We start from the raw sequence: 13,123 nt of genomic DNA, 5'->3' as shown, positions 1-13,123 counted from the left end.
CCTCCCCTCGGATCTCGGGTACCCAGGGACCCCCAGCGGAATCCCGAATGGAGATTCCTCTGAACTTTTGCTTGGGAACTGAGAAGCCTAATCGTTTCCCAGCTCTGTGCCTCCGTTTCCATTAGCAGCACCAGCTCCAGATCTGGGGAAGGAAATGGTTAGAGCAGAAATAAGCCAATTCATGGAGTGTATTTTAGCAGGAGAGCTGGGTAAAGTGAGAGAATTTTCTGTTAGGATTATTAACACTGAAAGAAGATTGCTACTTGATGAAATTCTAAAAGGGTTAACGCGAACAAAGTTGGGGCAAAAAGAGATTAAAATGCAATTGCACCACTGAACGTTCCTTCTGTGAGGGCTGAAGACATGAAGCCCCACTCATTCCATAGCAGTAATTTTATAAAATGTACAACCTATAGTCACAAAGTAAGGTCATCTATTTTTGTAATCTTTATTCCCGTGGTCAGGCCTGCACCTAACATTTGCAGGCCCTGGGTAACAGTACAAATAGAGACCCACAAACCATGTTTAAATGTTTAAATCAAGGTAACAAATTGTTGAATAAGCTACGTTCTTTTCTCCTTCCTGGACAAATGTACCGTCATAATGATCAAGAAGTCCAGTTTAACATTCAGGATTCTTGGACTCCTTGGAATACCTGGAAACATGGCTAGAATATGGTACTGCGGGGAGAGCTGATCTCCAGTCCTTTCCCAGCCCTTTCCACCCCACTTCTGGCTCCCACTTACATCACTGAGAGGGGCCTTGCATACATAGTGTGGATACTCCAAGCCACATGCAAGTTCTGCCCATTATCCTGCAAAGCGCCATGCCTTGTCCACCTTTCAGGTCTAGGGGTGCCCATATTAGCACCCATTTCTCTGCCCTCCAGAGAAAGCTGGGAAAGAGGCTCATGCAGAACCTGGCATCGTTTGGGCAGTAAATTCCAGGAGTACAGGTACCCTGAACATGGTCTAGACTCCAGAAGAGGGGCAGTTTAGGCTTTGGGTGGGGATAGCCTCTTTACCCCACGAATTACTCATCCTTTGCAGAAGGGAGTGCCTGGAAGAGAACCAGAAGTATTCTCTTAATTCATGTCCCAGAGCAGGGCAATACTGCAAGCAATAAGAATTTCAGTGCTAGCACTGTACCAACTACAGTGCTAAGCTCTAGGCCTAGGGCAATAGATTAATGAGGGACACAGAAAAATGGGAAAGTACAACACAGTGATGCGTTAGATGATAGAGATGAGCACAGGGTGCTCCTAAACACAGATTTATATAGTTTGTTTTCTATACCTACAATTCTGCCTTTTCCACTGTATCATAAATTGAATCATTTAGTATGTAGCATTTTCTGATTTCTTTCACTTAGCATTAATGCATTTGAGTTTCATCTATGTTGTGTATGTCAGTAGTTTGTACATTTTTATTGCCGAGTGGTATTCCATTGGATGGATGTACCATACTTTGTTATCTCTTTATCCACTGAAATACATTTGTGTTGTTTCCAGTTTGAGACAATTATAAAGCTGCTATAAATATTTAAGCACAGATTTTCATATGAAACATGTTTTAATTTTTCTTGCATAAATATGTAGGAATGGGATTGCTGAATCATGTTAAGTGTATATTCAGCTTTGTAAGAAACTGCCAAGCTGTCTTCCAAAGTGACTCTACTATTTCATGTTCCCGCTGAATATGGGATGTGAATATATAGGAGTTTATCTATTCACCTATGATAAACATTTGGGTTGTTTCCAGTTTGGAGCTCCTACAAGTAGAGCTGTAATGAATGTTCATTTACAAGTCTATGTATGGACATATGATTTCAGTTCCCTTATATCACACCTAGGAGTAGAATGACTGGCTATTGTGGTAGGTGTAAACTTAACTTTCTAAGAAATTGCTAACTGTTTTCTACACTGTACTATTTTACTTTCCCAGCAGCAGGTGGAAGAGTTCCAGCTTCTCCTCATCCTCGACAACACTTGGTATGGTCTATCTTTCTAACTTCAGGCTTTCTAATACATGTGTAATTACAATTTGCATTTCTATGACGATTAACCATGTTGAACATCTTTTAATATGCCTGTTTGCCTTATGTGTATCTTCTTTGGTTAAGTGTCAATGCAAATCTTTTTTCCATTTTTAAAAATTGCATCATTTTCTTATTACTGAGTTTTAAGAGTTTTCAAAATATTCTGAACTCAAGCACTTTATCATATATATGACCTACAAATATTTTCTCCCAGTCTTTGGGCTACCTTTTATTCTCTTAAGTGTCTTTTGAAGAGCATAAGTTTATTTTTGAAAGGTTCAAATTATCAATTTGTTCTTATAGATTGTGCTTTAATGTCATATCTAAGGAATCTTTGTCTAACTGAAGATTGCAAAGGTTTTCTCCTGAGTTCTCTTCTAGAAGTTTTATAGTTTTAAGTTTTATATTTAGGCCTGTGATCTACTTTGAATTAATTTTTGTATATAGTGCAAGGTATGGATTGGAGTTCTTTTTTTCCCATATGGATATCTAACTGAGGCAGCATTATTTATTGAAAGGATTATCCCTTTTCCACTGAATTATCTTTGCACCTTTGTCAAAAATAAACTGTCCATATCTGTGTGGGTCTAATTCTGTATTCTCTATTCAGTTTCATTGATCTATTTGTCTTTTTTTTTTTGTACCTCTTCATTTACCTCACCTATTTCACTTATCCTCCCACCCCCATCCCTTCTGGCAACCACCTGTTTGTTCTCTGTATCTATGACTTTTTTTTTTTGTTTTGTTTTGTTTGTTCACTTGTCTCGTTTTTTAGATTCCACATATAAGTGAAATCACACAGTATTTGTCTTTCTCTGTCTGACTTACTTCACTTAGCATAGTACCCTCTAGGTCCATACCTGTTGTTGCAAATGGCAAGGTTTTATTCTTTTTTATGGCTGACTAATATTCATTGTGTATATCACAACTTCTTTATCCATTCATCTATCGGTGGGGACTTAGGTTGCTTCTGTATCTTGGCTATTGTGAATAATGCTGCAATGAACATAGGGTGCATATATCTTTTCAAAATAGTTTTTGTTTTGTTTTGTTTTCTTTGGGAAAATATCCAGAAGTGGAATTACTGGATCGTATGGTAGTTCTATTTTTAATTTTTTGAGGAACTTCCATACTATTTTCTGTAGTGACTTCACCAATTTACATTCCCACCAACAGTGCATGAGGGTTCCCTTTTCTCCACATCCTCACCAACACTTGTTATTTGTTGTCTTTTTTGATGCCAATACCACACTGTCTTGATTACTCTGGCTTTATAAGTCTTGAAGTAGGTAGTGATGGTCCTCTAATTCTTTCTTTTTCTAAGTTATCTTGGCTATTCTAGGTACTTTGCATTTTCATATGAAGTATAACATCAGCTTCTTAATTTCTAAAAAAAAATGCCAACTGGGATTATCATAGGGATTGCTTTGATTTTATAAATCAATTTGGGGAGAACTGACATCCTAAAAAAGTTGAATCTTCCAACCCATGAGTAAGGTCTCTCTCTCTCCATTTATTTAGGTCTTCTCTTAGTGGTATTTTACAGCTTTCAGGGTACAGGCCTTGTACATCTTTTGTCAAATTTAACCTTAAGTATTTCATATTTTTATACTATTATAAATAGTATAATAGCATTTTTAATTTCAATTTTTTATTGCTTGTTGTCAGTGTGTAGAAATATAGGAGGTTTTTGTATATTGAACTTTTATCCTGCAACCTTGCTAACTTCATTTATTAGTTCTAGTAGATTTTTTTTAAAAGATTACATCAGGTTTTCTCTATAGATAATCATATTGTCTGATTATAAATAAAGACAGCTTTACATAGTTCTTTCCAGTATGGATAAAACCGTCCCACACTACCCAAAAAAATTCCCTCATGCTGTCCTTTCTAAATAACATTAAATAACATCATCCCTCCACTTATAACTCCTGCCAACCACCGATCTGTTCTCCATTACTCATTTTGATTTTCAAGAATGCCTTATAAATGGAATCACTGCACATAAATTTTTAGACTGGTTTCTTTTATTCAGCAAAATGCCTTTGAGATTCATCCATGTTTTTGTATGTATCAGTAGTTCTCCCCTTTTTATTACTGAGTAGTATTCCATTATGTGGATATAACACAGTTGGTTTGTCTATTCACCTGGTGAAGGACATTTGGATTGTTTCCCATTTGGGGTAATTATAAATAGAACTGCTATAAACACTTTGTGTACAGGCTTTTTTGTGCCCACAAGTTTTCATACTCTTAGAGTAGACACTCAGGGGTGGTATTCCTGGGTCATATGATTAATATATGTTCAACTTTATAAGACACTGCCAAACCCTTTTCCAGAGTGATGGTATCACTTGGCATTCCTAACAGCCATCCATGTATGAGAGTCCAATTGCTCTGCATCTTCACAAGTATTTCATACTGTCAATATTTTTTTAAAAATTTGAGCCATTGTAATAGGTATGTAGTAGTGATTGATAAGTTATTAAGAAATATTTCCTAATATTTTGAGGTTTTGTATACCTCTAAATATCTGTTATTGATTTCTAAAATAATTTCTGTATGATCAGAGAACATAATTTGTATGACTTATAAATTTATTAAGACTTGTTTATGGCCCAGAATATGATTTTTCTTGATAAATGTTTCAAGTGTACTTAAAAAATAATTTGTATCCTGCTGTTGTTGGGTACCAGGGAAGCCCACATTATTATTTTTGTTTAAACATTTTAGATATCTTTTAAAGGAATTTAAATAGTAAGAGAAAGTCTTTTATATTTACCTACATAGCTATCATCCAGTGCTTTTCATTCCTTTGTGTAGATTCGCATTTCTCTCTGATGCCATTTTTCTTCTGCCTGAAGGCCTTCCTTTAACATTATTTCTTATAATGCTGGTCTGCTGCTGATGAATTCTTTCAGTTTTTGTATGTCTAAATATTCTTTATTTCACCTTCATTTATTTATTTATTTGTGTTTGTTTGTTTGTTTGCCCTCGCAGCTTGCAGGATCTTAGTTCCCCAACCAGGGATTGAACCCAGGCCCTTGGCAGTGAAAGAACAGAGTCCTAACCACTGAACCACCAGGGAATTCCTTCACCTTCATTTATTGAAAGATATGCTTTTTGGTCTGGAATTCTTAATTGACAAATTTTTTGTTGTCAGTACATTTAAGATGTTGCTTCACTGTCTTCTCACTTCTGCTGTTTCCTTCAGGAAATCTCTTGTCCTTTACTTTGTTCCTCTATGCATGCCTTTCTATCTCTGGCTGCATTTCAGATTTTGTCTTTATCACTAGTTTTGAGCAGTTTGATCATGATGTGCCTTGGTATAAATTTCTTCATTTTTAATTTGCTAGGGTTTTTCTTCTTAGTTTTCATCAAAATTTGAAAATTTTTGTTCATTATTTCTACAGCTTTTTTTGGTCTCTTCCCTCCTTTGGGATTTCAATCACACTTATACTAGGCTACTTCAAGTTATCCTACACCTCACTGTCTTCATTTTTTTTCAAAAAATTTTTCTCTTTCTTTCATTTTGTTTCTATTGCTATGTTTTCAAATTCACTGTTCTTTATTTTTGCCCATCTAATCTGTTTTGCTCTGAAATCTTGTTATTAATCTAATCCAGTGTATATTTTCATTGCAGACATTATATCAATAGTCTTCATCCTTAAAAGTTCAGTTTGGGTTTTTTTTTTAAACATCTTCCACATCTCTACGTAACATGTTCAGCATTTCCTCTTGATTTTTGAACATGTGGAATATACTAATCTAGATATATACTAGAATTATATATCTGCTATTTCTAATGTTCTGTGTTGATTATGAGTCAGCTTCAATTGATTGAGTTTTTATTATGGCTTGTGTCTTCTTGCCTTTCTGCATTTGAGGTAATTTTTTTAATTGGATGTTAGACATTGTGAATTTTACTTCATTGGATGCTGCATATTTTTGTAACTGAGCAAGGGCTTATGTGCCTGCAGCGCAGAAAGTCAAACTCTGACAGCGGGTGTTTGCAGCAAAGTAAGGGTTTATTGCAGGGCACCAAGCAAGGGAGTGGTCTTTGAGATAGGGATATTTTAAAGGGGAAGAACAAGGAAACTGGGTTTAATCATCATCTTGTGACATTTCTTAATCAGGGTTTCGGGAGTCAGGATGACTCTGGTTTATGATTCTCTGGCCAGGTGGTCCATGGCTCGGGGGTCTGTGAGTTCATCTTGCCGTAGAGAAACAAGCTGAGTTTATATGTTAACGATGATACCTATAACAGCAATTTTAGTACATTTATGATGTTGTCAACAACTGCAATCTTAGTCATCTGTTCTGGTTTATTAGTGTCCAATTAGCACAAGATTGAGGTCAGAGAGGACAAGAAAGGGATTGAGGTCAGAGGAGACAAGCAAGGGAATAAAGTTTTGGATAGATTAATCACAAACTCAGTAAGGGAACTTGGTTTTAGGGGGGCTTAGTTTCATATTTGTATTCCTATAAATATTCTTGAGTTTGTTCTGGTATGTAGTTAAGTTACGTAGTAAGTTTGATCTTCTGACTTCTAAGATTTGGTGGGCAATACTAGAGCAGCGTTTATTCTAGGGTGAATTTTTCCCACTACTTGGCTATGCTCTTCGGAGTACTCTAACCCAATATTTGTGAATTATGAGGTTTTCCGTTCTCACTGATGGAAACAGGCATTATTCCTGGCCCTGTGTGAGCTCAGCTTACTGTTCCCACTGATGATTTCAGGTGATTCTTTCTTTTCAGACTCAGACCCAGATAGTCTCTCCTCACTTTGCACTGGAAACATCACAAATGTACTCTAGCAGGTGAGAAAAGATGATGGCAGCAGGGCCTTTATAAGACTTCCATGGCCCCAGGGTACTCCGACAGTGTAAGACCCTATGCCACTACCTACTAAGCATCTTAAAATGTACCCCATATTCCACATTAAATGCCTTTTTTAAACTGTAACATTTGAAAATCTTTTTATAATTTGTACAGTTTTGAGTTTTATAAAGTATAGGTTGCTTGTTCTTTTCTTATAGACTTAAACATTATGCACACACAGAGTGGAGTTGATAAGTTGTAAATATTTTTGTAAATATTTAATTATTTTGATTTTGTGGGGGGTTTTTTTTAGTCAGTATTTTTTCAAGTCTCAAACATTTCTGCAGGCCCTTGAAAAATCTCATAGGCTCTGGGCACTGTGCCTACAGAGCTCCTGGATGGGAGCAGGGGGAGTAGAGAGGAAGGAACAAATTGGACAGCAAGGATTGGATAGTGCTTGAGCTGCATATGATTGGAGGGGAGGGAAAAGGAACTGGAGAAGTTGTTGCTCCCTACCCAGCTAGCTTCAGCACAACCATTTGCAGAGATGGAAGAGCCATGAGAAGGCACAAGTTGTAGGAGAAAGGGTGTATTCTATTTGGGACAGAAAGACAGCCACTCTCTTATCAGGAGGTGAAGAAAGGCAACAGGGTGCCAAATTCCTTTCCTTTCGTCATAGGGCACATCATCTTGAGCTGGTCTGGAAGATGTGAATAGTCAATACCTGTCTCTGCTAACACCCTTATTAATATGAAGACCATATCTTAGAAATGTGGCAATAACGCAGATGCCAATCTCTAGAATAAATAGTTCCCATAGGCTAATACGCTAAGGATGATGAGCTGTCTTATGATAACTTCCCCTTTTTTGCAGAGTACCTTGGCTTACTTCCTAGATCAGTTTTTCAGAATTTCATAGATGTTTCCAGCACCACCTTCTGTGATGACATCTCCCAAAGGAAGTCGAGCCCAGAAGCTGAAGCTGCCCACTTTAACACGAAAGGGGACACTGGAGGTACCGTCCCCTACAGAGAAGGACTGGTCTAAGGATGATGAAGAGGATTGGGTCTTCAAGGGTCCAGATCAAGAGCAGGATTCCCTACCTCAGCCTTATCGAATGATCAACAAGCTAGTGAACTTTCTGTTTGACCACTCGTGGGAAATTATTGAGGAGAGGGATGCATCGAGGAAAGCTGAGCTCAGCCGCATCCAGCCCACCATCTACCCTCCACTTCTAGAAAGCAAGGTATGGAGCAGCTGACAAGGCGGCCTTGTTTCTGAACTGAGTGTTAATAAATGATAACACCTGATCCAGGGAAGGAATTACTACCAGGAACCTTCATTCAATAGGACAGTGCATTTTTGAAAGATTATAGGCATGCTGGTGTTGATTAAAATAGATCTAGTAATTGCCTGGGGAAATGGGTGTTCTGGTTAATTGAAGATTATACAGATGTATCTTTTACATCCTATTGTTATGTAAAAATCTTTCAGAGTGTATTAATCACTCCCTTGCTTGACAGTTGAAAATCTGCCAGTGTGTCAGTTATAGTTCTTACCAGTGTTCTAGTTGAATAAAGTACAGGGAATGGGGCCACTGGTCCACTCACCACAGGGCCTGTGGTCACGCTTAGTGTTGTGAATGAGCATTTATTCTCAACTTCTTTGTTTTCTCTGGCCCCTTTCCCCTAAGAGTAGAATGCTATGACTTTCTTGATGTTTGGGCAAGATATTTAGATGGGCACTGTGTTTGGACATGATACTATAACTAGGAGGGACCTGCTTCCCTCTTTGAAAAGTTAGCTTATATTACTTGCAGACGGTGATAACTGAAAAATCATTCCTTTTTTCTATGTTTTTCTTTTCCCAGCTCAACAAAATGCCGAATTGTATGGCTATTTCCCAAGACTATGTGTTTATTGGAGGAACCAAAGGATTCTCCATCTATAATCTGTACAATGCTAAACGAATATATGTTTGGGAGAAACTTAAGGTTGATGTCACTTACATCTGGGCCACAGATTTGGGGAGTGAAATACTTATTGCTTCTGTGGATGAAATGGGTACACGTTCTTCATCTTCCTTTTTAGCCTAATTTATAGGTACCTGTAGACTGTTGTTCAACTTAATCTCCTTTCCAGGCATGGGAGGGGCCAGACCTGGAGAGTTCTCCCTGGTCATGTAGTATTAACTAACATCTGCAGGACAGTATGGCGTGCCAGGCACTATTCTAACATTTCACACATGTTGGCCCATTTCACCGTCACAACAGCCTTAGTAGGTAAATATAGTTTATTATTCTTGTTTTTCAGAAGAGGCAATTGAGGCATGGAGGTTAAATAACCTACTTGAGGTAATGCAGAAAGTAAGTGGCACAGGCAGGATTTGAACCAGGCAGTGTGGGCCCAGAGTCCACATCCTTTCCAGCACTCAGCAATCCTGCTGCTCATTTAAGCCAGGCTTGCTTTTCTTCCTCAGCCTGAGGATGACCCAGACATGGGGACCATAGTATAGAGAACTATGGACAGTGTCCTGGAAGATACGTGTCTGCAGGAGAGTGACCTGACCCAACTGGCATTTTAGGAAGAGCACCCTGATAGGAGTTTGCAAAAGTCAAATGGAGAGGTAGAGAGACCAGGAAGAGCTAGTGCATTCATTTAGGAGAGAAATTATGAAGGCCTGAACCAAGGCAGGGGCTGTTAAAATGAAAAGAAAATTGTACTGTAGTTCTGTAAGATGTTAACATTAGGGGAAATGAGGTGAGGGATTATAAGGGAACTCTGTACTATTTTTGCAGTTTTTCTCTAAGTCTAAAATTAGTTCAAAATAAAAAGCTTAAAAAAAGGAAAATATAGTAGAAAAACTTGGTGAGTGATGGAATATATGTATGGGGTCAGGGAGTAGGGTGGTATGTGAGGGTAAGTGAAGAAAAATTACTCCTTTCCTCCTTAGGTAATGAGGTGGATGATGATGTCATTACTTGATAAGCAGTTTTAGGAGAATAAGATTTCAGGGGTCTGTGAGTTGAGAAATTCCATTTGAGCATGCACATCTTTGAGGCACCTGGAGTGGGAATGTTGATACTCAGGAGGAGTTTGGTGTAAAAATAGGACTGCATTTATCACACTGCATTATATTTAGTTAGTTTCCTGTCTGTGTGATTCTCAATGTGATGAATTTGAGGGCAGAGACTGCCTTGGTTGTCCCTAGCACATTTGTGGTCATGGAGCAGATATCCCATGAATGTTTATTGGGTTGAGTTAGACTGTCACCCACAGTGATCCAGATACCTCTGCAAGGTCATTATTATGGCTGTAGGGGCAGGTTATGAGTGTCTGGGAGGCACCTAAAGAAAGAGGCAAGAAGTCATGGTGGATGATGACCACAACTAGAGCCCTTAGGTTAAATGAGAATGAGAATGACAAAATTACTTATTGTATCAACAAAATTAACTGCATGAGGAGCTTGTTGGGCTGTGAGAAATGAGGCACATAGAAGAGTAAGATGTGGTCCTTTCCCTCAGAGAATCTGTGAACTCACTCGAGGAATAAAAAACACTCACAGGAAGCAGTTGGATAACAATGTGAAATACTATGGGATGATGTGCTAAAACAGGTGAATAGAAATCACGAGTGGATTGGTGTGGCCGAAGTGCTTACAAGAGGATTCTAGAAGAAGAGGGTAGGGCCAGTGTAGACCGAGACGACCCAAGAGGGAGAATAACTTGAACATTTCAAGTGAGGGGTGGAAGAAGGCAAGGAGTCCAAGATGATCACGGGCAGTGGAGGGGCCGGGCAGGAAGCCTAATAATGCATGAGTTTATCATGATATCTCAGAAAGTCAAATATAAAATTTCAACTTTTCTTCGGTTCACCTGCCTGTCTTTCACTCTTACTTATTTTTCTGTTTCAGGTATCATTAGACTATTTTATTTTTATAAGGATGGTCTTTACCTCATCAAAGCCATCAATGAAGCGGTAAGCTCATGTTCTTTCATCTGTAGCTGGGCCAAAAGCCGTAGCAAATCAAGTTTACTTTTAACATGGAGGCAATGACAGCCATCCTAGAGTAGAAAGAAATAGAGACCTCCCTGGCCAGAGAGCCTCCTCCAAAATATCCAATTAAAAGATCCCTCACCATCAGAGGGTACATACTGAATGCCTTGGATTCATTTTCCTGGTTGTCAAGAGAAGAAAATGACTAAGGAACTCCGGTCCAGATTGAGCACCAGACCAACATGTCTAATAACTGCTTACAACTCCCTAAAATTTCCAGGCTGCTTCACATCCTGTTCCCTTGTCCATGCTGTTCCCTTTGCATAGAAGGCTCTCCTTGTCTCCCTACCTACTGTGTGTACCTCTTAAATTTCTCTCATTCTTCAAGACCAGCTCAAATATCCCCTCCTCTGAGATGCTTTCCCTGATATACCCAAGAGAAGTTGATCCCTCCCTCCTCTGTGCCACCACCATATAGGAAAGAATTTCTATCACAGTGTTTTCTCTACCCTCCACACTTATTTGTTTATATGACTGCTTCTTCTCCTGGATGTAAGTTCCTTGAGGGCAGAGGACATGGCTTATTCACCATATATTTCTTGTTCCTAGTACATTGCCTGCATACTATAGGTTCTTAGAAAGTGTCTTTTTTTTTTTTAATTAATGAATCCAAAGAAGAGGCGGTATTGCTCAGAGTATATTTTTAGTTGTAGTTTGTTTTATAAAAAATACTATTGATGGGCACCAAAGCAATTCAGTGGGAAAAAGAAAGTATTTTCAGGGATTTCCTGGTGGCGCAGTGGTTGAGAGTCTGCGGGCCGATGCAGGGGACGCGGGTTCGTGCCCCGGTCTGGGAGGATCCCACATGCCGCAGAGCGGCTGGGCCCGTGAGCCATGGCCGCTGAGCCTGTGCGTCGGGAGCCTGTGCTCCACAATGGGAGAGGCCACAACAGTGAGAGGCCCACGTACTGCAAAAAAAAAAAAAGTATTTTCAACAAATGATGCTGGAATGCTAGATAAACAAATGGGGGAAAATGAACCTCAACCCTACCTCACATCATATATAAAAATTAATTTGAGATGGATTATAGACCTAAATGTAAAGGCTAAAAACATTATCCTTTTTGAAGAAAACACAGGAAATGTGTTTTGCAACCTTGGGGCAGGCAAAGATTTCTTAGGACATAAAAGGCACTATCCATAAAAGAAAAAACTGAAATTGGACTTCATCGAAATTAGATACTTTTAATTCCTCATGACATATACAAAAATTAACTCAAAATGGTCATATATCTATATGAAAAATCTAAAACTATAAAACCTCTAGAAGAAAACATAGGAGGAAGTCTTTGTGACCTTGAGTTAGGCAAAGATTTTTTAACTACAACACGAAAACCACATTCCATACAAGAAAAAAATTGATAGATTAGACTTCATCAAAACTAAAACCTTCTGGGCTTCCCTGGTGGCACAGTGGTTAAGAACCCACCTGCCAATGCAGGGGACACAGGTTCAATCCCTGGTCCGGGAAGATCCCACATGCCGTGGAGCAACTAAGCCGGTGCACCACATCTACTGAGCCTGTGTGCTGCAACTACTGAAGTCCCACGCCTAGAGCCTGTGCTCCACAACGAGAATCCACCTCAATGAGAAGCCTGCGCACCTCAACGAAGAGTAGCCCACACTCACCGCAACTAGAGAAAGCCCCCACACAGCAACAAAGACCCCACGCAGCCAAAAATAAATAATAAATTTATTTTTTTAAAAAACCCCTAAAACCTCTGTTTTGCAAAAGACATTGTTAAAAGAATAAAAAGGCAAGTCATAGACTGGGAGCAAATAATTGCAAGTCACATATCTGATAAAGGACTTGTATCCAGAACATATGAAGAACTCTCAAAACTCAAAAGTAAGAAAACAACCCAGTTTTTTAAAATGAGCAAATGTCTTGGGGAAAAAAGGACAGTTTACTAAAGAATATAGAGAGAGGGTAAATAAGATGTTCACCATCATTAGTCATTAGGGAAATGCAAATTAAAGTCATGAGATACCACTGCATGTGTATTAGAATGCCTAAAACTGAAAAGACTGACCATACCAAGTGTTGGCAGAGCTATGGAAGAACTGGAACTCTCATTCACTGCTGGTGGTAAAGCATAGTGTCACAACCACTTTGGCAGTTTTTTAAAAAAGTTAAACATACACCTAGCATATGATGTGGCCGTTCCACTCCTAGACATTTACCTAGGAGAGATGAAAGCATATCTCCAT

At 38.8% G+C, this 13,123-nt stretch overlaps 1 protein-coding gene across 1 annotated transcript in view; it reads left to right on the top strand.

Moving 5' to 3' along the window:
* WDR93 (WD repeat domain 93) overlaps positions 1 to 13,123 on the top strand; it is a 49,392-nt gene that overhangs the window by 263 nt on the left and 36,006 nt on the right. The window contains exons 2-6 of the mRNA XM_060005428.1: positions 1,947 to 1,990; positions 6,796 to 6,857; positions 7,732 to 8,103; positions 8,728 to 8,920; positions 10,770 to 10,834. Coding sequence (XP_059861411.1) covers positions 7,777 to 8,103; positions 8,728 to 8,920; positions 10,770 to 10,834 — 585 coding nt within the window. The 5' untranslated portion in view covers positions 1,947 to 1,990; positions 6,796 to 6,857; positions 7,732 to 7,776. The remainder of the gene's footprint in view (positions 1 to 1,946; positions 1,991 to 6,795; positions 6,858 to 7,731; positions 8,104 to 8,727; positions 8,921 to 10,769; positions 10,835 to 13,123) is intronic.

Source organism: Delphinus delphis, chromosome 2 (assembly GCF_949987515.2).
Source record: "Delphinus delphis chromosome 2, mDelDel1.2, whole genome shotgun sequence".
Taxonomy (NCBI): Eukaryota; Metazoa; Chordata; class Mammalia; order Artiodactyla; family Delphinidae; genus Delphinus; species Delphinus delphis.
This window is presented reverse-complemented; position numbering and strand designations above follow the sequence as displayed.